The 22,864-nt window shown below is 46.2% G+C and overlaps 2 protein-coding genes across 4 annotated transcripts in view; one reads left to right on the forward strand and one right to left on the reverse strand.

Moving 5' to 3' along the window:
* Positions 1 to 12,853, reverse strand: part of LOC108926274 (CD276 antigen-like) — a 52,607-nt gene extending 39,754 nt beyond the window's left edge. The window contains exons 1-2 of one of the 3 annotated variants that reach the window (XM_018738864.2): positions 12,811 to 12,853; positions 6,967 to 7,058 (exon numbers count right to left, since the gene is read on the reverse strand). In XM_018738864.2, the coding sequence (XP_018594380.2) occupies positions 6,967 to 7,021 (55 nt within the window). In that variant the 5' untranslated portion in view covers positions 7,022 to 7,058; positions 12,811 to 12,853. Of the gene's footprint in view, positions 1 to 5,393; positions 5,440 to 6,966; positions 7,059 to 11,189; positions 11,425 to 12,810 lie in introns of those variants that run through there. The other 2 variants (XM_018738862.2, XM_018738865.2) reach the window with 2 other exon arrangements.
* Positions 12,854 to 14,131: 1,278 nt separating this feature from the next.
* On the forward strand, positions 14,132 to 18,434 carry ubl7a (ubiquitin-like 7a (bone marrow stromal cell-derived)). Its single transcript, XM_018738854.2, has 10 exons — positions 14,132 to 14,584; positions 14,677 to 14,796; positions 15,000 to 15,082; positions 15,700 to 15,784; positions 15,875 to 15,932; positions 16,140 to 16,273; positions 16,370 to 16,419; positions 16,582 to 16,758; positions 17,410 to 17,520; positions 18,007 to 18,434. Exons 1-10 carry the CDS (start codon positions 14,401 to 14,403, stop codon positions 18,142 to 18,144), a joined length of 1,140 nt encoding a protein of 379 aa, XP_018594370.1. The 5' UTR covers positions 14,132 to 14,400; the 3' UTR covers positions 18,145 to 18,434.
* Positions 18,435 to 22,864: the final 4,430 nt, after the last annotated feature.

Here is a 22,864-nt window from a genome sequence, read left to right on the forward strand (position 1 = left end):
GGGGAAGTGAACGCTGTGTGTGATCGTAAACTACACTACGGTGGAACAGTATCAGCCTGTTTTCAGTTTATTCTGTTTTTCTGGCTTTTAGACATTGAGTTTCATCAGATTATTTTCTCAGTTTTGTCACTTTCAGTATATGAATGGACTCAGAGAAAAAGTGACACTACAATCGTTTTTGTGTCATTTCCCTGGTAACCGCACCTTAACTTCAATCCACCTAATTAAGGGGTAATTAAAGTAAGCTGTTTGAATACAATCAGGTCTGATTTGGGCCTTCCCTGCCCAGTATTATTTTCACCTACCTAAATCCTTACCGGTAAGTCAATTTGGCAAAACAGAGACTCAAAGAGGTACATCACAGTACACCTCAACAAAATTTCTGATGCCTATCAGTCTGGACAGGGTTCTACACACCTATTTCTATGGCTCTGAACCCCAAATAAATTAGTCAGAGCCATGCCCATCAAATAGAGAAAGTTCAGAACTGTTTTGCATCTAATAAGCAGTAGCTATGCTGCCAAAATCTCTCCAAAAGCAAGGTATAAAGTCATTGATGGGCCCAGAGAGGACCACAGAACAACATACAGGGAACAGTAGGCCTTTCTTTCCTCTAGTAGTGATGACTCCGCGATAAGAAAGGTGCTGCACATAAAACAGGACACACAGGAGAGCTGCAAGGTAGAAACTACTGCACCCTAAAAAGCACATAAAAACTCATCTACGGTTCACAAAAATATCTGGAAGACTTCTACAAGAATGTTCTGTGGACTGATGCATCAAAAGCAGAAATTTGTGTATGACATGGCCCATGTTAAGTCTGGGAAATGCAAATGCTGCATTTCAGGGTAAGAACCTTGTGCCAACAGTTAAGCTTGCTGGTGGCACGTATGATGATCTGGCAATGCTTTGCTGCCACAAAACCAGAGCACCATGCTATCACTGAAGAAACGAATTGCTCTTTGTATCAGAAAATTCTATAGGACATTGTCACACCATTAGTCAGTGAGTTCAAGGTGAAGTTGGGTCATGCAGAACATGATCCCAAAAATAAAAGCAAGTCAACATCAGAATGGCTACAAAAATCACAAAACTGAAGTTACGGCAAGGCCTAGGCAAAGAGTTGACCTGAATCCCATTGAGATGATGTGGCAAGCCCTGAAAAGAGCTGCTCATGCTATAAAACCTAAAAATGTTGCTAAGCAAAAGCAGTTCTGCACAGAGGCTTGGCCCAAATTACCTCCAGTGATGTGAGACTCCAGTCAACAGTTACAGAAAGCTTTTAATTGCAGGCAATGCAACTAAAGGTGGGGTAATCACTTACCAACTGCAAAGAGGAAATTATTTTTCCACACCTATGATTGCACATTTCCTTATCTTCAGCATAATACAAATGTCATGAAAACATTACTGGTGTCACTTCTTTCCTCCAAAACGATCTTATCATATTTACATCAAAAAGCAGGGAAAACAGAGAAAATCTGAAAGAGGGCAAATAATTTTCCACAGTAAAATGGTTTTAACATGTACCCTTATTTTTGACAAATTACTGCCTGATCAGCCGAACAATGATGCTACAAAACGGAAGCGTGCAACACTTCATTAAGATAGTCAGGTGAACTTTTAGTATTTTCAATCGACTGTGCCACTTCTCATGAGCCATGCTGTCCTAGTAGGGTCGCAGTGGCAGCAGAGAGAGCAGAGAGGCCCAGCTGCCCCTGTCCCCCACAACTTCCTCCAACTCACCCTGGGGGATCCCCAGCCGTTCCCAGGCCAACTGGGAGATATAATCCCTCCAGCGGGCCCTGGGCCGACCTCGGGGCCTTATCCCAGTTGTCCGTGCCTGGTATACCTCCAAAGGGAGGCGCCCAGGGGGCATCCTTATCAGATGCCCAAACCACCTCAACTGGCTCATCTCAATGTGGAGGAGTAGCGGCTCTACTCTGAGTTCCTCCCCGAATGTCCGAACTCCTCACCCTATCACAGAGAGTGAGTCCCAACACCCTGTGGAGAAAACTCAGTTCAGCCGCTTGTATCCGCTACCTTATTCTTTCGGTCATTACCCAAAGTTCATGACCATAGGTGAGGTTAGGGACGTAGATAGACCGGTAAATGGAGAGCTTTGCCTTATGGCTTGGCTCCCCCTTCACCACTACACTCCGGTACAACGACCGCATTACTGCCGCCACTGCTCCCAGTTTGTGGCCGATCTCACACTACCTTCTCCCCTCACTCGTGAACAAAACCCCAAGATACTTAAGCTTCTCCACCTGGGGCAAATTCTCTCCCCTTACCTGGAGGGGGCATGCCATCATTTTCCGTGAGAGAACCATGGACTCAGACTTTGAGGTGCTGATCCTCATCCCAACTGCTTCACACTCAGCTGCAAACCATTCCAGTGCGTGTTGGAGGCAACCATATGACGGTGCCAAAAGGACAACATCCTCCGCAAAAAGCAGAGACATCACCTTCCGACTCCCATACAGAATTCCCACCTGGCCTCAACTGCGCCTTGATATCCTGTCCATGAAGACCACAAACAGGAGTGGAAACAAGGCACAACCTTGGCAGAGGCCAACACCCACACTGAACAGGCTTGACTTATGCCGAGTATGCGGACACAGCTTTTACTCCTTACAGACACCGAATGGCCCGCAGTAGTGGCCCCGGTACCCCATACTCCCTAAGCACCTCCCACAGAATTTCCTGGGGAACACAGTCATAGGCCTTCTCCAAGTCCACAAAGCATATGTAGACCAGATTAGCAAACTCCCTTGCCCTTTCAATTACCTGTGAGAGGGTAAAAAGCTGGTCCACTGTTCCACGGCCAGGACGGAATTCGCGCTGCTCCTCTTCAATCCAAGGTTCAACTATCGGCTGGAGCCTCCTTTCCAGCACCCTGGCATAGACTTTCCCAGGGAGGCTGAGAAGTGTGATACCCCGAAAGTTGGCACACACTCTCCAGTCCCCTTTCTTAAAGATAGGAACTACTACCCCAGTTTGCCAATCCAAAGGCACTGTCCCCGAGGTCCATGCAACATTGGAGAGGCGTGTCAGCCATGAGAGCCCTACAACATCCAGGGCCTTAAGCAGTTCTGGGCGAATCTCATCCACCCCCAGTTCTTTGCCACTGTGGAGCTTACTAACTACCTCAGTGACTTCCACCAAGGAAATGGACTCTGATACCCCGGAAACCTCTGGTCCTGACTCCGGTAAGGGAGGCATATCACTCGGGTTTAAGAGTTCCTCAAAGTGCTCCTTTCACCTCCCGACAATGTCCTCATCAGAGGTCAGAGTTTCTCCACTCTTGCTGAGCACAGCCTGAGCGAAGCTCCTCCAACCCTTTACGAGTTGCTGGATGGTACACCAGAACCTCTTTGAAGCCGACCGATAGTCATTTTCCAAGGCCTCTGCAAACTCCTCCCATGCCCCGGATTTCACTTCTGCAACTGCAGCAGCTGCTGCCTTTTTCGCCTGCCAGTACCTGTCTGCTGAGTCAGAAGTCCCCAGAGCCAACCAGGCCCTAAAGGCCTCCTTCTTCAGCTTGATGGCTTTCCTCACCACCGGTGTCCACCAGCAGGTTCTCGGGTTGAGCCCTCATTAAACGGGGCGTGCTGGGAACGACTGTCGGAGGACCTTTTCCGGAATGATTATAACTCGCATCTCCAGGAGAGCTTCTCCCATGTCCCGGAAGAGGTAGGGGACATGGATTCTGAATGGACCCTGTTCAAAACATCCATTGTGGAAGCAGCCAGGCACAGCTGTGGCCAAAAGCTTGTTGGTGCCAGCCAGGGCGGCAACCCAGGCCTACCAAGTCTGTCCATTAGTTTTCCTCGCCACCTGATCCAACTCACCACCAGATGGTGATCGGTTGACAGCTCAATACCTCTCTTCACCCAAGTGTCCAGAACAGGTGGCCTCAAGTCAGATGAATCAACTACAAAGTCGATCATTGACCTTTGGCCCAAGGAGCTCTGGTACCAAGCACACTTGTGAGCATCCTTGTATTCGAACATGGTGTTCGTTATGGACAAACCATGACTAGCACAGAAGTCCAGTAACATTTCACCATTCGGGTTCAGATCGGGCAAGCCATTCTTCCCAATCACCCCCCGTCAGATTTCCCAGTCATTGCCAACATGAGCGTTGAAGTCCCCCAGCAGGACTATGGAGTCTGTAGGTGGGGCCCTGTCCAGAACCCCACCCACCCTCTCCAAGAAGGTTGAATACTCTGAACTGTTGTTTGGTGCATAAGCACACACAACAGTCAAAGTTTTCCTCTCTGCGACCCTAAGTCGCATTGAGGCAACCCTCTCGTCCACCGGGATAAACTCCAACTGTATAGCAGCCAGCCGGGGGGCTTCTGAGTATCCCCACACCTGCCCGGCGCGTCTCACCCCGTGCAACTCCTGAGTAGGAGAGGGACCACTGCCTATCGAGGAGTTTGATTCCTGAGCCAACACTGTGAGTGGAGGTGAACCCAATTATATCTAGTTGGTATCTCTCAACCTCCCGCACCAGTTCCAGCTTCTTCCCCCCCAGTGAAGTTACACTCCACATGCCAAGAGCCAGTTTCTGTCGTGACACCACGTGCCACCCCGACCTCTCCTGCTGCCTGGTATACATTGCACCCAACCCCCATATTGGACCTTGTGGGTGGTGGGCCCACATGGCCGAGAGGTTTTTAAAAAAAAAAAAAAAAATCTATAATCAGCCACAAATGGAGAGATAAAATGCAGATGTGTGGTCCTGTAAAAGACACTGGGGAGCAGATGACATACTGGTTATAGCTATCACCTTTCATTCCCAGGTTCAAATCCCACTTCCTGCTGTAGTACCCCTGAGTAAAGTACACACTCACATTGTCAGAAACCGCGTGTCCCAAGCAGAGTTGCAGAGGACCGGAATCTAACCCGGCAACCCAGGGCACAGAGCTGGAGGGGGAGGAACACACCCAGGATGGGATGCCAGTCTGTCGCATGGCACCCCAAGCAGGGCTCGAACCCCAGACTCACCACGTAGCAGGATCTGGTCAAACCCACTGCACCACCGCACCCTCCTTGAGTGAAGTACTTACTCTGAATAGATTCATTACAAATGATCCAGTTGTATAAATGGGTACACTAATTTAAATAGTTCAGCATAAAAACCTAACATTGTTAGTTACCTTCAATAAAGGTGTCAACTAAATGGAGTAATGTACAAGTAAACGTAGGGCTCCCAGCAGACCACAGAATAACTAAATCAGAAGACCCTACATGACATTAAAGTTAAATAAACTTAAAAATAATGTAAGAGAAATAAACCTTGCTGAAAGTACTGTTACATATACAGCACATGTACTGAAACACATTTATTTATCGAGATGCACGGGAAAAAAAACGCAGTCATACCTTTGAGATAATCACGCAGAAAAGTAATTGTGGTCTGCATGTAAACAAAGGCAGCAGATCCTATTAGTTAAAAAAAAAAAAAGGCACTATGTGCCTGAGCCTCAGAATCCATTAGAGTGCTGAACAGCAAAGTAACTTCAGACCGGCTTCAGCAACGCTGTAATGAACGGCGCAAATGGTGCATTAAGCTGGCCCAGGGAGGGGCTATTAAAGCACTCTGGCCCTTCTTCAGCTTAACAGCAAACTTGATTGCTTGTTCAGGCTTAACTCCCCGCTGAGGTCAGCAGTTTGGCTTGAGGTGGTTTCACCGGAAGCCCTTAACCCATGCCAGGCCCAGTAAACCATCACCCTGGAGACACGGGGAGACAAAGTTGACCACGCTCTGACTCACTGGAAAAGCAGATGCCTGATGACGCTACTGTGGCTGCAGCAGCCTGGAACACTAACAGAGACAACCTGACATTAAGACATTTAACTTCTCCACAGATTATTGAATCTAGAGCAATATACAGCACAAGCTTGAGTACACTTTCGGGAAACTAGTTTGTTTTATGAAGCATTTCGTTAGCAAGTTTGAGCAGGAAATAAGCCAGCGTCTCCACAGCTCTCCTGCCACAGTTCCTTCAGATGTAGGACACTTTTGTGTTGCTTTGTTTTCATTATTCTGTCCAACTCGTCCCATATAAGTACCACCCAGGTTGACCAGGTGTACTCACACTATTACTAAAATAACCACCTATTAATAATTCAAAAATTTATTAGTGAAAAAGCATTGCACAAGGTCATAAGGGTCTGAAAACTCACCTTTTCCAGACTCATTTCGCCCAGGATCTCCCAAGCTCATGTATAGTGTAAATGTTCATGCACCGTAACTTTATGATCATGCCCAGATAAGCCTTTACACAGCAGTTACTCCGGTATTGTATGTATGTAAATGTTTGTGTACCTTTTCTTTAAAGAAAAAAAAAAGAAAAAAAAAGTGAGAAGGTGATCAGTATTCGTCTATTCCAAGTTTTATGCACCTACTTGTGTGATGAACATTGACACGTAAAGCGGAAAGAAACAAACTAAGTTTACTTAAGAATCACATGTCTGCAACTATGTTCTGTTATGTCTCTCTCCTAATGTAATGCACAAATCGTATTTTCTCTGAGATGTACGTCGCTTTGGAGAAAAGCATCTGCTAAATGAATAAATGTAAATAAGCATTCATACAGCTGAATATTTCACTGAAGCTATTTTGCTGGGAATTCCCATCTCGCGGGAAAAAGTGCTTCTGGGTGATTATAGACTGTTAAACTTGTGGTCCCAAAATGTTTAACCATTGCTCTAGATGAGGTATTACAAGGTATAACAGCAATGCACAGCTTTGAGCAAAAGTTTTCAAAGAGACAAAGTTTGCTGGTCAATCAGTGGCCAAGTGCAAGAAACACATTCACATGAACTGCGGGGATGTCCAGGGGCAGAAGATGTTCAAAACTATTGTCTCGCAGTGCAGAAGTTAAGTCACTAGTTAAGCATGACTTCCCAACATCTGAACCACTGGTGTGCGTGTCTTTGAGAGAGAACTCACCAGAACTTTGTAGTGTTAGCAGCATAGGGAACAGCAGGGGAAACAGGTCCATCATAACAGTTGAGCACAGCGCAGGAAACTCAGTCAACGCTCTGCAACAAACACAAAGGCCTTTCACAACACTTGTAACAGGTCTTACACATAGAGCTTGCTCAGAGTCACATCACGGTAACGGAAAGGCTGTAGGAAAGGAGAAATTATCAACGCTTGTCTCTGGTTGCTAGCTGAAGCAAAACAATATTCCTGTGTTTTGGATACGATTACATGTAATGTTGCAATGTTTATTCTCTCCTTCAGTGGAAAAACAAGAATGCACCGTGCTTCTACGTGCCTCTGTGTGTGTGTATGCGTACATACTGTATGCTCAGACCTTAGCAAAGACAAATACATCTGACTAAAATGGTCTGGACCAAGAAACTGTTGAGGCCATGGCAGTGAGGTGTAAGATACCTGAAAATCCTCTCTCCCTTATTACAACCTATACAACGTGCATGAAAGAGGGGCATAACAATGAACTGAGAGTTCCTTTGGTACCATCTCTTTTTTGTCTTTCAACATTTATTTTAAACAAGAAAGATGGAGGGGAATGTACCAATTTATAATATAAATGCAACATTCCACCACATAGGTACACGAATGAATCATCATCAACAGCACACAGAAAGTCACAACTTTACACTGCAGTTTTACAGCTAAATTCCTTTTCATTGCAGACAATTAGATACATTTATTACTAATTTACTGCTTAGCTGACACTTTCATTCAAAGCAACATATAGTATTTGATGCATTTATACAGCAGGGTGTTTTACTGCAGCAATTCTGGGTAAGTACCTTAATAAAGGCCACTAAAGCAGCAGTATAGATTTGAAAAGAAATCCTCCAGAAAAGAAGCCCGTGTCCTTAAGCGTTCTTCCACCTGCAGCCCACAATTCCTTTGTTCCCCCAGCCCTTCTGCAGGGAATTTAGTACATTTATGACATACTCACCACAACACAGAAAACTGATAAAGGCAGAAAATGACAGTGTCCACTGTAACAGGTCTTTGAACAGGAAATTCAGCAACAGTTCCTCACATTCTTCACCATCTTTCCATTTGTGTCTTTTCCAGGGTCTCCTGCCTTTGCTTCTCCCAGTCTAACAGCCCAATTGTCTTCCCTCTCTCCCTTGGGTGGGAAACCCATGAGCCTCCAGCCAGATCCCAGGCCACTCTGGGCCTATTGCCTCTTGGACAGCTAGATGGATGTGGTCAGGGGTGGGGGGAGGAGGTTCGTCCTTCCCAATTGCCTACAGGAAATGTCAGGAATGCATGCAGACAAAGGAAAAGCACACATGGATGTGGGAAAGCCACCGTGCTGTGCCACACACTCATTGCTAACACACTACAAGCAACGCCGCAGAAACCTCTTTTTTCCGTGAACTTTTCCCTCTGCGACATTACACATGACCCAAACCTTAAAACTTGAGACGGCATGTCAACCTCCCAATTCAAGGCCTCACGAACACCTTTTTTTCCTACTTCATCTCCTTTTCTAATCTGCCTATTTGGGCACAAAATTCTGTGCCTACAAAACTTGGACATTAACAAGTCCAACGACAAGTCCAGCTCCAGGTGTCTTTGCTATGAATCCAAAAACCCAAAAAAACTTTGCCAACTTCTTTGAACTCAGGGGGAAAAAAAAAAAAGATTTTACATTTATTTCATTAGCTGACATTTTCTTGCACAGTGACTTATAATGTTAGTCTACCTAGAAGCATATTTACAAGCATATTCTTTGAAAATGGGGTTTAAAACCAAATAAACACAGTCACCTGAGACATAACACTTTGAGGACAGCGAAGACCAACTTTGTTCTTCTGAAACTAGTATTTTCAGGCACAGCAGTCACCACAGCAAGAGGCTATACTGAAGCTTCCTGCGTGATACATCGAAGCCCACTTCCGAGAACAGCTCCATCCTCCGAATCACGGGCCATCTACCGTACATGTCCTTGACTCTGTGGTGGTTCCCAGCACCCCCTTCTGCCCCTCAGCTGTAGGAACCCAATCCAAGTTAATCAATTTCCTTCTACCCCTCACTATGCAGGTGGCAGATACATTTCTGAGATCAAACAAAAAGGATATAATGGTCAAATCACCATTTTAATGTCTGGGTTCTGAATGATGGAACAGATACTCCATGGTCCCGAATCCTTTTAAAGGTCAGTAAGTGTTAACTTTCTACAAGGTATACGCTGCTCTCGTTGCTGCCCTCAGTTGAGCCATAAAGCCGATCTGACCTTGGTGACCGGTGATACACTATTCTTTAAAAACATCCAGTACTTCAAAAGGAGGCAGCGTCAATTTCACCGGAAACCACAAAGTTGGCCAGATGAGGTTTTCTATAGACACTCCATAGCACCACACATCTTATGAAAGAGAATACCAAGGAGAACCTTCTTGAACTCTAACAGTACTCATATCTACCAAGCCAGCACTATGCACACTCCAAGATATTACCTTACAGTCCGGGATCAGGCTCAATTACTATGTTCACCTTTATACCATGCAAATTAAAAAACCATACAAGTTCACAGCATGGACTGCCTTGGTTTATACATATAGGAACTGTGCTGGACCCTGCAATGGAATGTTTGTGCAAAACTGGGTAAAGGAAGTTCTGCAAACTTTCATGAACTTTTCTGTTCAGCCTTATTTTAAGAGCACCTGCTGTAAGGCAGAATGAAAACTCAACAAAGACTCATGGCACCAGTGGCGATTTAGCACAGAGAGGATTCTGGGATTAAAAGCATTCATAGAAATTAGATATTTAAAGTCAAGACAGCTTTGTCCTCAAACAGTTTTTTTTTTTTTTTTAAACCATCGAGTCCATGGAATCAACAGGAGTGTCAAAAATGTTAAGTGTATACAAGTGAGTTCTTATCCATAAAATTTCATATAACACAAAGTAATAACATGAGATGAGTGGTCATGGAAGATTGTGCCTCAGCAGAAACCTTTGCCATGACCGTCGTGCCAGACACTCCCAAAAAGGGTCCTTGGAACAACGTGTAGGAGATTTTGCTATTGTGGTGAGCCCACAAGGCGATGACTTCATCCTCGTGCTCTTGAAGGAAATGCGAGGTCTGCTAACTGGAACACTGAAGATCGCTATCCCGGGAGGGTACGAATCATCACAAAACAGAATGGGTGGTTTGGGACAAAGAATCACACTAGATTAAGTCAGTCTGCCTTAGAATAGAAACACAACCATCTATGTTGTGCAAGGAACAAACCAAACTGGCAGCATCGTATGGTACCTCAGATTTTCTCCACACAGCCATAAGTGCTTTCAACGGGAATTTGGCAATGTGTGATTCTGTACACCACATCACAGTTCAGGTATACACTGTAAATGTCTTTGCTCCTTCTACTAGCAGACACACTACGGTAGTAAGATCACTTGCAGTCTTTGGTTCATCTCATCTTGATGTCCACTCTAACAGGCACATGGGGTAGTGAGAGGTTCAGCTGTTGCTCTTTCATAATGTGATTCCTTTTTTGTTCATGCTGACACTGGCTTTCAGTTACCCCCTTGACAGGCTCTTGGGAACTTGTAATCGCCCCATTTACACCGTGATAAAAGTCCGACTTCGCGGCGGAGGACTTGAGGTCCATCCTGATTAGAAGGTAAAGGATCAGAGCAGGAGATGTGAACATTTCCCAGGGTGGGGGAGGTCTAGGTTGTCACATACTGTCCATTCTCTACTCTGTGAGAACTTCCGCAGGGACCATAGATATTTTTCCCATCATCCTTCTTGTGTGAGTTCTGAGTTCCCAGGAGTTGGGGTGACTTTCACAACTCAATCCTCAATGTACAATGCACACTAGGCTACGTACAATACAGAAGAACAGCAACAGTACTATGAATAGTACTGCAATAACATCAGCTTTCTCATTACATTGTTCTACCTGAGGAACGTTTTGACCAAATAACTCTACAATTTTTAAATTTAAGCGTAACATGAAAAAGAACGTGTTGATTATATTATTGCTGTTGTTGTTATTATGCAAATTGTTTTCTAGTCCAGATGGGAAAAAAAAAAAGGGTGAGACTCCATTTTTTTTCTACCTGAACATTTTCCATTTCATTCATTTATTAGTCGCTTTTCTTCAAACGACGAATTCAAGAGTTAGCAAAACTACGACGGCTTAAAGAAAATAAATGTGGAGGGCGAGACTTACCAGTATTCACCAGACAGCGGGCGGCGGTGACACTGGAAAGTGTTTATAAAACGAAGAAAAGTGTTTAAAAAAAGAACGAGAGCAGAGAGTCTGACGTGACGCGGCGGCGCCGCCTCCGAACGGAAAGTCTGTATGACGAACTTCAATCCCAGTTCACGGAGCGCTCCTCTAAATCTTGGCGAACACGCTCATACTTGTGACTGAATATCGAGGTTTATTGTTCAGTTCGGTCACACTTTTCCTCTGAATCCCGGCGTTCGGCGGTTTCCACCGTTTCCAGCAGCCGCTTCACGGCAGCGCGCCTCACGCGCGGTCCCTCCTTAAGTAAATGCCGGCTTCACCACTTAAGTTCAGCGGTCCTCCTCCTCGGCTCTTCTTTCTTTTTCTTCTTCTGTTCTAAAAAGCTCTATAACAAGTACTTTTGTCCGCCTCCAGCGTGCAAACCTAACGGTTCCACTTTCCGCGTGCGACTCCCCTGGCCCTGCAACTCCTCAGAGTTAACTTAAGCTGTAACCAGCAAGATAAACTGATGGCGTGTACAGCACATTCTCCGATTTAAACACAAAACAGTGACATTGAAACCATGTTACATGTACAGTTCGTATATAAGTGAATTAAACTTTGGGTTACACCTGGTACTGTGCAGTGCAACCCCCGACCTGCCCGAGACTAAAGTGATGAGGAAGATCGAGTTCATACTCCATATGAGCACTGTCACCCTCCCCTTTACTGTCATTTACCATATTTTCCTTTAGCAGACACTTATCTCCAACATGTCTTGTAATATTAGATTTCTGTGCTAAGCTGCTTACAGTTCATTTATTTACCCATTTATACAGCTGGCTAATTTTAACTCTTGTCAACTCAGGGTAAGTAGCCTACCATACCATACCCAGGGACACTAGAGCAGGAGATGGGATTCGAACCCAGAACAAACATGTCTTTAGAGGGCAAGAACTTGCATAACCCCTACACTACCTGCTGTCCTTTTACATGGATGGTTTCAACACTGTTACTCATGAGTGAATGAGAAATGACCATTTTGAAGGTAACAAAGTAGGCAGTTTAGGGTCAGACGAAACAAAAAAACATGGTAAGTGCAGTACCGATTATGTATTTTAGTGCTTTTTCATGCAGGATACTGAGAGACTGGGGAGGAAATGAAGGGTATTTCCAGCCTAGCTGTGCTCCTGCTGCCCTTCACCGCGTTTTCCCTCTTTCCGTCGTTCTGCTCATCCAGCTCACTGACACGCAAACCCAAGAAGCCATGAGACGGGAGGCTCTTACTTAGAGCCCATTGGATGGAAAGAGAAATCAGCTCATCATTTTATAGCGTTCCCTCCAACACAAGTTTGAATGTTTCCTTGTATGTTGCACACATCAGTACCAAACAAAGAAAGAGCAGGAAATTCTGTCAGACTGTCTGGAACACCCAAATGACTGAATTAAAGAGGAGACAAAAGGAGAGTTTCATGTGGTTCTTAAAGTATTTCAAAGTATTGCTGATCACATGTTCCTGCCTGACAGTGGTGCTGGGCAAAATATCAAAAAGACTATCTCTGAAGCCTTTTTGTGCCACGGCGAGGTGACAACACGTATGACGCAGTGCCGTGTTACGTACCTTGGAGCACGGTGCTTGCCGGTGTGTGTGATCACACTCTCGTTGCCCTACGGTGGAGAGTGGTCACAATCAACAGTTAAATCAATTTGACAACACGCAAAATATACACGTCACCTTAACTTTTAAATGATTTGTGTTCACTTTTGCATTTCCTGCCCATAAAGAATGACATTCTACACTCGAAACGCCATTCAGATTTTAATCGTTATTAATACTATAAAGAGTTTGAATAGGAAACAAGCTGTGATAACATATCAGAATAAAAGCAGTATAATAAGGTAGGCAGCTGCAGTGACATGTGGTGAGTAATAGCTGTTATTTCAGTAAGGAGAGGTTTAATACTTAAGAGGGACAGAAAGAGACAAATGCCAGCTATTTACATTTACAGTACTTACATTCATTTAACTGACAGCTTTTCCTCTAAAGCGACATATATAAATGTAAAATCAAATAACTGTATTACATCAACAGGAGAGATCTGAATGCAGACACGTGAATTCAAAGTACAGTAAATCCGTACCATTTCACCATAGAGAGCAGTGTATATTACAGGAGTCGCTGCAGATAAGGTTTTAAAAAAAAATTATTTAGTAGACATTTATGAAGCACACAGATCAGGGAGAGGTGAGTCTAAAGGAGATGCGCTTAGAGAGCCTGAACATTGTGAGGATGAATCTCTTCACCTGAGATAGTGACTGCCCAGGTGAACGATGCTCACAACTCAAGAGCGTAAGAGCCGCGATGCTACAAGCGTCGCTCTCCTGTGAAAACATCCAGAGGTGTTTCACCACATTTGTGTCTCGTGTTTCCTCACTGCTCTACCACCTGTGGACCGAGAGACTAAATCCAATGGGGTCTAGCCTCCGATATTGAAACCTGCTACGTCCCATCAGGGGAGGACTTTTTCACATTATAAAGTTCTCAGAGGAAGATATTTGGTGTATAAGTGTTAAAAGTGTTTGCCATACAGGAACTTTCCGATTTCTGCGGACGCTCTTCTCACATTATATTAAAAATGCATGTACTAGGCCTAAATCTTAGTTACTGGCGCGCTCTTATACGTAATTAAAATTGTGTGTCAGAAAAACGGAAAAACACGGGATCAAAATGAGCGCTTAGAAACCTGAACTCTATCCAGACTGCTTTTAAAAAAACAAAAAAAAGAAGCAAAATGACTACTAGAAATTAATAAATCACTTTATTCACGTCTGTCGGAAAGGAGTTGCCGCTCGGTTGGAGCGCGCTCCTCCACTTCAGCAGGTGGCGATGTTTCCCCCTTCGCGCTTCGCTCGCGGCGCTTTACTTCCGGGGTTTTTGACGCACAACATCCGGGTCATAGCGGCTTGTAAACAGCTGTTGGTTACAGTGATTCTTATTCCCGGTATATTGTTATTCTAGGTGGTTCCCCCCGTTTCATTCAACGCCGAAAGTCAGGGTTTGCGAACAGTTACCGGTTAGAGTGATTTTGTTATTCCAGGTAAAGCCTCACTGGTGGTTCCTGCCCGGGGCGCTGACAGACGCGACGGTTGGTTGGCAAGGAAGGAGACACAGGTCAGGATAATTCAGCGCCGGTCGCTCCGACCGAGGAGGATGGCAGCTCAGGAGTGGCGCTTGTCGCTGAAGCTCATGGAGCAGCCGGCTCTACCCAAGTCGGTGCTGCAGTTCCCCGACGCGGAGCCCGGAGACGTTCCCCCGGGCGAGTACCGGGTTGCCACCCTCAAGCAACTGGTGGCGGCGCAGCTGGCCGACTGTGTGCCGGACCCGGAGCTCATCGGTGAGTGTGGCCTGGGCCCTGGCCTGTCCCGGGGGGCTGCGTGCGGTGTCGCAGACACCCTGGGACACACGCTGCTGTGCTGTGCCTTTCAGAGCTGGTCTACTGCGGCCGGAAGCTCAAGGACGAGCTCACTCTGGACTCGTACGGAATCCTGCCTGGATCCACTGTGCACATCCTGAAGAAGTCGTGGCCGGAGCCCGAGGTGCACCCAGGTAGGTGTGCGCGGATGATGCTGGGTCCCGCTGGCTTCGTCTTCTTGGGCGAGGACCACTTGAGTGCGACCCTCTCCACGGATCTCGCACCACAACACCCATGAGGCGCGCAGATCGGTGAGGACGAAGGCGGCCGAGCCGTGGAGCCGAACGTCAGACACCTGCTCTGCTGTGATCGCCGTGCCCTTTGTTCCCCCACGCAGAACCCGTTGACAGGGCGACAGCTGCCAGGGAGTTTCGTGTTCTGCAGGCAGCCCTCCACACCAGCTCAGCCTACAGGGACTCGGTGAGCAGGCAGCCCCGTGGGCGCCACCTCTGCTCTGATGCAGGGGATGGTCGGTACATTCTGCTTCAACGGCACCCTCTTTAGCTTCTCGGGCTCTGTTGAAAAAGAGCCGCCCGAAAGCTGGTGCCATTTTCTGCAGCAATTTTAAATCACATGTACTCTGCGGTAACTTAGTTACCTACCAGTCCACCTAGGAGAGTAGTATAACCCAAATACAAGTTCGTACTCTAAAGGCAACGTGGAATCACAAACAGCTGAAACATGTTTTTGGCCTGTGAGGAATTCCCCTCAAACAGGAGAAGAGCATGAAAACTCCACACGGAGCACTTCCGGGTGGCAGGGATCAAGTTCACATCCCCTCACTATGCCCAGCCACTGTGAGGCACTTGTGCTACACGCTGCGCCGTCCCCTATAAAACACAATGTAAAATGTTTTTAAAAAGGGGGTGGTTGGACAAAAACTTTGCTCTCTGTAGAACAAGTTAACCATGTGATGATGATGATGGTTTTTACTGGGTGTGACCTACTGCAAAAGAAGGCATGGCTGTGCTGTGTAACGTTTTGCTGTCATCACACCTGTTAGATGTTTTTAAACTTACCCCCACCTATCTCGCCAGGTGTTCAAGATGCTCAACAATAAGGAGTCTCTTGATCAGATCATTGTGGCCACACCTGGACTCAGCAGTGATCCCGTGGCACTTGGCAAGTAGTCTCCATGCCATTTTCCAATTGGGCTTCTGAGATCCAGCTGTTTTTAATTTTGGGATCCATCCATCCATTTTCGTCTTTCAGGAGTGCTGCAAGACAAAGATCTCTTCATTCAGTTCACAGACCCTAATATGCTTGACAAGTGAGCTTTTTAATTTTTCTTTTTATCGTTCATACATTTTTCCCCCTGCATTGCTTTGGGTGGCATAGCTATCTATCTGTATATACTGTCAGTGAAACCTAATCTAGCGGTCACTGTGCCGTCTGTCAAGGTTTGAGTAGATGAGAAATCCAGACTGAGCTCCCAAGACTGACTCATGTCTGTTTCCACCTTCCATCTGGCCCGCAGGTTGATAAGCGCGCACCCGGCCCTGGTGAACGCCATTGTCCTGGTTCTGCACTCAGTGGCAGGCAGTGTGCCTGTCCCACAGAGTGCCACCTCCTCCCGCAACGTGTCCTCCAGCTCTTACAGTGATATGCCAGGTGTGCAGCTAAGGGAGCTGATGCGATAGGGGCTTGTGAGTTTTCTGGTTAGCAGCGCAACACCATTCTCATGGGTTTCTGTCTTTGTACTTTCAGGGGGCTTTCTCTTTGAGGGCATGTCTGATGATGAAGAAGATTTCCAGACAGTAAGGCAAACTTTTTTTTTTTTTTTTTTTTAAAATAATGAAGTCCATTATTTTCAGAGGGGCTCTTGGGATTTCAGCAGTTACTTTGAAGCGGCTGTGTATCGCATACGCATTCACATGCAGTGCAGCTCTAATTCTGGTTCTGTGTGCTCTGGTCTTCAGGGGAACCGTGCTGGACCGTCCACTAGTGCCGGGGGCCCCTCGGGGGCTCGGCCAGCCACGCTGGGCTACAGCGGGGCAGTTGGGCCCCGGCCAATAACACAGAGTGAGCTGGCGACAGCGCTCGCCCTGGCCAGCACTCCTGAAAGCAGTGCAGTGACACCCACCACAGGGAACCAGGTAAAGCGAGTACACGCACACCTTTAGTGGCACACGTGTCACGATCAGGTTAGGAAAAGGCTGCACTTGAGGAACATTTGTCCCCAGTGCAGAATGAAGACTAATTTCACTAATTAAATATAAGTAGTAACTTAGATTACAGTAATTAGTATAGTTTAAGGGCTATTAAATTCAACAAGGAACAAATAGCTCTTGGTATTCAATTATTTTAAAACACATTTTAGTTTTTCATTTCCATGCAATGGTTCATTTGCCAAATAATCACAGGCTTGACTTCCTCCAGATTGTAGGTGGACTTGTCCTCATTACTTTGTTGCTTAGCTGACTTCACTTATACCCAAATTTAATGAGTCATATCCATTTGTCCATCTGGATTGAGATTAAGTACATAAGCAAGACCCCGTGTGGTACTTGAACCAGCAGCCTTCAGTTTGTGTTCTTAACCTCTGTGCTACTTTCTACTCCATTTCAGTGGCTGGACCATTACACCTCCAGTAACTCCTTATGACTTATTCCAGTTGTTCACATGCTATGTAAATTACGGCTATTAACAGCTGTGAAAAAATGTCAAAGTTTCAGATAAAGTCAGAACTTCCCTTAAACATCCCCAAGTAAGAGTAACTAAGGGTGTCACTGTTTTTCTGTGGGCAGGCTACCTCCTCTGGGGTGTCTCCTGTGCCTGCTGGCACACCCATCACCAATGACCTCTTCAACCAAGCCCTGCAGCAGGCCCTGCAGGTGTCTAGCCTGTCCTCTCTGCAGGTGAGAGCCTGTCTGCTGCTTAGGGTTACACTAAGTCTTATACTTGCTATTATTTCTCATTCTCTTTTTCTCTGTATATAGGTTTATTTACATTTATTTGTTCAGCTGCTATTTTTCCTCCAAAGCAACTCAAAATATTAAGGTCCTTACAATGATTTTTCAGTTTATTCAACTGGCTTTTTTTTAAACTTATTTTTTCAATTCAAGGTGAGTAATTACCCTGCTCAAGGTTGCTATAGGAGGAGGTAGGACTTGAACCCGAGTCCTTTAAGTCCAGGGTGGTAGCTACACAGTTAACTTTAGCCAGTTGATAGATAAGTTCATTCGACATTACACTTCAAGCTGAGGAGGGCGGCAGCCTTTGGAAGATGAGCAGGTACTGCACCCCAGGGCTGGACTGCACTCTTTACCCCCATGGCTCCGCAGCAGTGCTGTGCAGCACCCTCACTGAACGGTGGCTCACGGTACCTCCTCTTTGTCCTGCAGAGCCAGTGGCAGTCCCAGCTGCAGCAGCTACGGGACATGGGAATCCAGGACGAGGAGCTCATCCTGCGGGCGCTGCAAGCTACAGGTGGGGACATCCAGGCTGCCCTGGAGCTCATCTTTGCTGGGGGAGCACCTTGAGCTGCAGCATGTTGCTGTCGAGGGAACGTCTCACCTTGTTTTGCACCAGCTTTGTGTGATGATGCGAACAGACACCAACCACAGCAGCGGTGTTGAAGCTCTGCTTCCCAACATCCCGGATTGGACATAACCAGCTATCTTTAGAGGACATATGTCATCTTTTGAGACATTGCAAAGATTAAATATCTTTTGCTTTTCTGTGGGAATTTTTAATTTGATTTATTTTAATCCCATAACTTCTGGAATGTGGATATTTCTTTTATTGTGCAGAAATAAAAGGCACTAAACATACAGGACAACAAACAATCTTATTTTTTAAATATACTTGTGGTATGATTGACAACAATGACCTTGGAAGTGTCAGTTAAATTCATTGTAGGCTGCAAGGTCATCAGTCTGTATTTTTACATGAAAACTTGGATGACCTTAAGGAAGAAAATTTAAATGGTAATTGGAAGTGAGGAACTATTTCAGCAAAGCATTGTGGGTCCTACAGTTGACATTTAAACCATGACAAGGCCTTTGAATAAGCTTTGAATCATCTGAAACGCAGGACATTGCGCAATCGGTGGTGTAGTGCTCGTGGGTAGACTGTAGGGGGCAGTACACACCACAGTATAGCTTGTGTCTGAAACAGCCACATGGAGATTTTTTTTATGCAGGTATGAACTCGATGTTTACATTTTACACACAGGAATCATGTATGTAAAGCACGTATAGGAATGTGTATGCACTTGTATTTTATCGGGTGGGGTGTTGCATACAATTTTGAGGCACGTGAAATCAATATGTTAGGCCCCATCATTTATGATTAGATTATTCGCAGCACGTCTTTAAAAACAACCTCAGAATTTGGAATCATGATGTTTTTCATGGATTAACAGTAATTATGTTTACATTTTTTCATTTAGCTTGAAACTTCTCCAAAGGGACTTACAATGTTAATTTACCTATTTTTACAGCTGGGTAATTTTACTGGAGTGATTTAGGGTAAGTACCTTGCTGAAGGGTACTACAGCTGGAGGCGGGATTCAAACCTATGCCCCTGGGGGTCCGAAGGCAGCAGTTGTAACCACTACGGTACCAGCTGCCCTGAACATTAGAAATGTATGAGGATTGTTCCGCAATTCAGTATGTCCCTACTGACAGAAGGCACATCCCTTAAAAGCACCGGGGGAAGATACCATGTTCCTGACTCACCATATAAACAAGGCCAAGCTATAACCTTTGAAACCCATTTCACACTTATTACAGCCAAGACCACTTCAGTGCTCATTCTCTTTATTGTTGTCTTGTCTTCGAGTGGCATCTGGAACACAGACAGCAAAGTAGACACCCCCAGTCCCCTCCCACAACTCTCAGTCCTTGCTAATCACAGCGCTTTGTTTTGTGTCGCACGCTATCGTACCGAGGTTTCCCACTCAATCAGGCATCCACCTAGCCCCCCCCCCCCCCCCCAAGAACACCAAAACAAAGCAACCTCCCTTTCCTGTGCATCACACACATATGCACCTGTGTGGAACTTCTTGCCTCTGCCTGAACAGTTATCCTTGCAGGTCACACCTTGCTTTTTCATAAAAGGAGTCCTGCTTTCGCAGTGTTCATGCGTGCAGACCCTCAGAGCTATCGGCCTTCTGATTGATCACCCTGTGGACGGCACATGGCAAAGAAAGTGCTGCATTGGAGTAATTGAAAATTAATGATGCATCTTCCAATTCCAATACAGTTTGGGCTTCAAAAGTAAATAAATACAGACAGGCCTGTTTTTTTCACTCATTACTTACATATCCTTTTCCCTCCTCTTGCATTACAAACGGCAGATTGGAGGCTCCTGTAGCAGAGATTCCTACAACGAGGTCAGTTGCTGAGAAGCTGTATATTTCCACCCTCTGCAGGGGTGCAGAACCATAACAGGACCATGATGCAAGCTCAAGCAAGTTAGAGAGGATAATTTTATTTATCAGTTTATTAAATATAACAGGTAAATATGATTTATTTTTCGATACAAAACAATTGTGTGTAGTATTGCTTGAGCACTGCAGCAGAAGTGTGTCAGAATGGGTCGTGCCGATAAAGCACAGGGAATGAAAACAAGCCGAACAGAGAGTACACTTACCGCGCTCTGGAGTTCAGCAGCGGAAAATAACAAAGAACTCAGTTAAATTAAATGTGAACCGGAGGACAGAGAACATTTATGGTAGAGGCCACTTTCGTGTACACTGCGCTGCAGAATAACACTTTGGTTTTGAGACTTTACAGGATACATCCTTGCGCCATACAGGTGTTCCACTGCAGAAAGGGAGAACGCCATGATGTTTACATCATACAAAGGGGTCTTAGCGCGTGATTTCATGCACAGTGACTCATGACAGGTATGATCGTAACCTTTAACCAGTGTACTGCATCGCTGGACATTGAAGGTGCGAGAGCAGTTCCCTTCACCGGGCATGAAGACGAAGGTCCAGGTCCAATGACCAGTGGTGATGCTGCTCTAGGCATCGTGGAATGACTACTGGAGCTGAAGGGGAGCAGGAGGAGGGTAAGAGTAGATGGAAGGGGGGGTGGAGGGTGGACACCAGTGATGACTTAGAAGAGGAGAGTGAGCAGAAAGAGTGACGGTAGTGGAACAGTGTGGCCTCAATACATCTCCCCTGGGGTGGGGGGGTGGGAGTGATCTCCTGGCTTCTACAGCTCCATGTGCCCCCCCCCAGCAGCTCCATTCCCGTGTTCTTGCAGGCACCTGCCTCCCTATTACCTGTGAGCAGCCGACACAGAAAGGGCCCTCGGCACTGTCTCTCAGGAGCCCGGCTGACGTGTTCCTCTCAGGACTGCGTCTCATTCCAGATTCGGGACCAAGCAGCTGTGTGGGGGTGTGGGGGGGTCATCACACAGCCTATTTCAGTTGCACATCCAGGCTTTATTTCAGGAGCATCCGATGCTCAGAAATTGCCAGTCACTCCAATTCTTCAAGTCCTTTAGACCATGCGGGGAAAAAACCAAGAACAATGACCTTAAGTTCTCCAGTTTCTCTTTCTTTTACAATGCTGACGTTCATTGGCTGTTTGCGACAAGTCCATTACCTGGAATTGCTTTCAGGTGAGCAGCGCCAAGCAGAATGTGCAATGAGGCTCTTGACTGACAGGGGCGGTTTTTTTTTTCCCTCCTGCTGATCCCACCGCTCTCAAGCGATTCTTCTCCGGCCTGGTGTCTGAGCCGTCTTTTGTCCACCGGAGAACAGGTCCGTGTCTTTCATTCTGTGCGCTTTAATCTCAGTAGTGTAATGACCCATCAGCTGGGTGTGCACCGAGGACCGCGGGGGGGCAGGCGGTGGAACCGGAAGTGACCAATGTAGAATTAACACTTGCTGCAGAGAAACATCACCCGGGTTCCAGGAGCTGACATGCAGCTACACCCTTACACACTCAGACAGTGCTAAGCCAGAATGGCCCGCAACAGTTTGTAAACATAGTTACCTCCTACCTCCTTCCTTGTGCCACTACTGTGTTTCAGCTGTTGTCTTCTTTCAACAAGAGCATAATCCCTTCATCAAAAACATGGTCGTCTTACCTGAAATACCCATCAAATACTCATCAGAAAGCCCTGAACAGGGTGGGAAACAAGGTCTCCAGGGATAGCGTGTCCATCGGCTCCCACACTTGTGCTGGGTCTCTCGTTCATTACTGGTGACAGGCCGTCCAGCGCGGCTGCACTGGTGCGGACGCAAAGCCAGGGAACATCTTGGACGGGTCACCAGTCCATCAAAGCGGAACTGTATATATTTGCTGACACACATGCACTGTTTAGCATCACCAATCTGCCTGTACTCCATGTCTTTGGACAGAGAGGAAACCAGAGCACCTGGACACAAACCACATGTGAACGGGGAGAGCAGGCGAACTCCACAGAGAGCGGATCACATTCAAACCCACTGTGCCATGTGTCCAGGGGAACTACTTCCATGTGTGTCTGTGTATCTATTTAAATAAATAAATTCAAAGTATAGTTTCCCCCTGGCTGATACGTGACCTTTTCAAAGAAGCAAACTCAGGCTGGACATAATGTCAATGACTGACTTACCTGACGTCAGTCAACTACAGTCTCCTTGTTCTTTCCAAGGCTTTGGGATTCTGGGACTCCCTCCTCTGAAAGACATGCCACTTGTCTCCAGCCCTTAACCACACAAACACTGGTGAGGTGGTGGGGTGACCCCAGCTAACACCACACTGACCCCTACAGGTCATGTGCAGAATTGCATGTTGCTCTTTCTCCACAAAGGGAGCGCAAGAGGAGAGGAAAGTACATTGCATGTGTGAAGATGCATTTTTCCCCTCCGCTCAAAGCCTTGCTATTGAAGCAGAGCTTCGTGAGAGACCTGCGCTTTATCAAAGCAGGGGGATTGCTCTGCTCCGAATCTGTGCGCCGCTTTCCCGCCTCTCAATCCTCCTGCTTAATTATTTAATTAAGTGTGCTCGCAAAGAGTCAACCGTCAGGGACTCCGCCGAAGGTCGGCTCCACAAAGCAATTAACGGCCCGTCTTTCTGTACGCATTTGACTCGACTAATTAGCGCATTGCAGAAGTGGCGCCGATCCGAGTTTGGATCAAGACCGCGGTGTACCCTAACGGCGTTCCTTTGTCAGGAGCGCCTGTTGAACAGGACCAGAACCCCATCCGGTTAAGCGTCGGTGGGAATATGGCTGGTTGTAGATTCACTTTAGAAAC

This window comes from Scleropages formosus, chromosome 7 (genome assembly GCF_900964775.1).
Source record: "Scleropages formosus chromosome 7, fSclFor1.1, whole genome shotgun sequence".
Lineage (NCBI taxonomy): Eukaryota > Metazoa > Chordata > Actinopteri > Osteoglossiformes > Osteoglossidae > Scleropages > Scleropages formosus.

Bases quoted from the DNA above. Each gene is read 5' to 3' on its own strand.
- ubl7a (XM_018738854.2), top strand. From the start codon at position 14,401: ATGGCAGCTCAGGAGTGGCGCTTGTCGCTGAAGCTCATGGAGCAGCCG. The intron at 15,933-16,139 runs GTGAGCTTTTTA...TCTGGCCCGCAG, and splicing joins GACCCTAATATGCTTGACAA to GTTGATAAGCGCGCACCCGG. The intron at 16,274-16,369 runs GTGTGCAGCTAA...TTGTACTTTCAG, and splicing joins CTCTTACAGTGATATGCCAG to GGGGCTTTCTCTTTGAGGGC.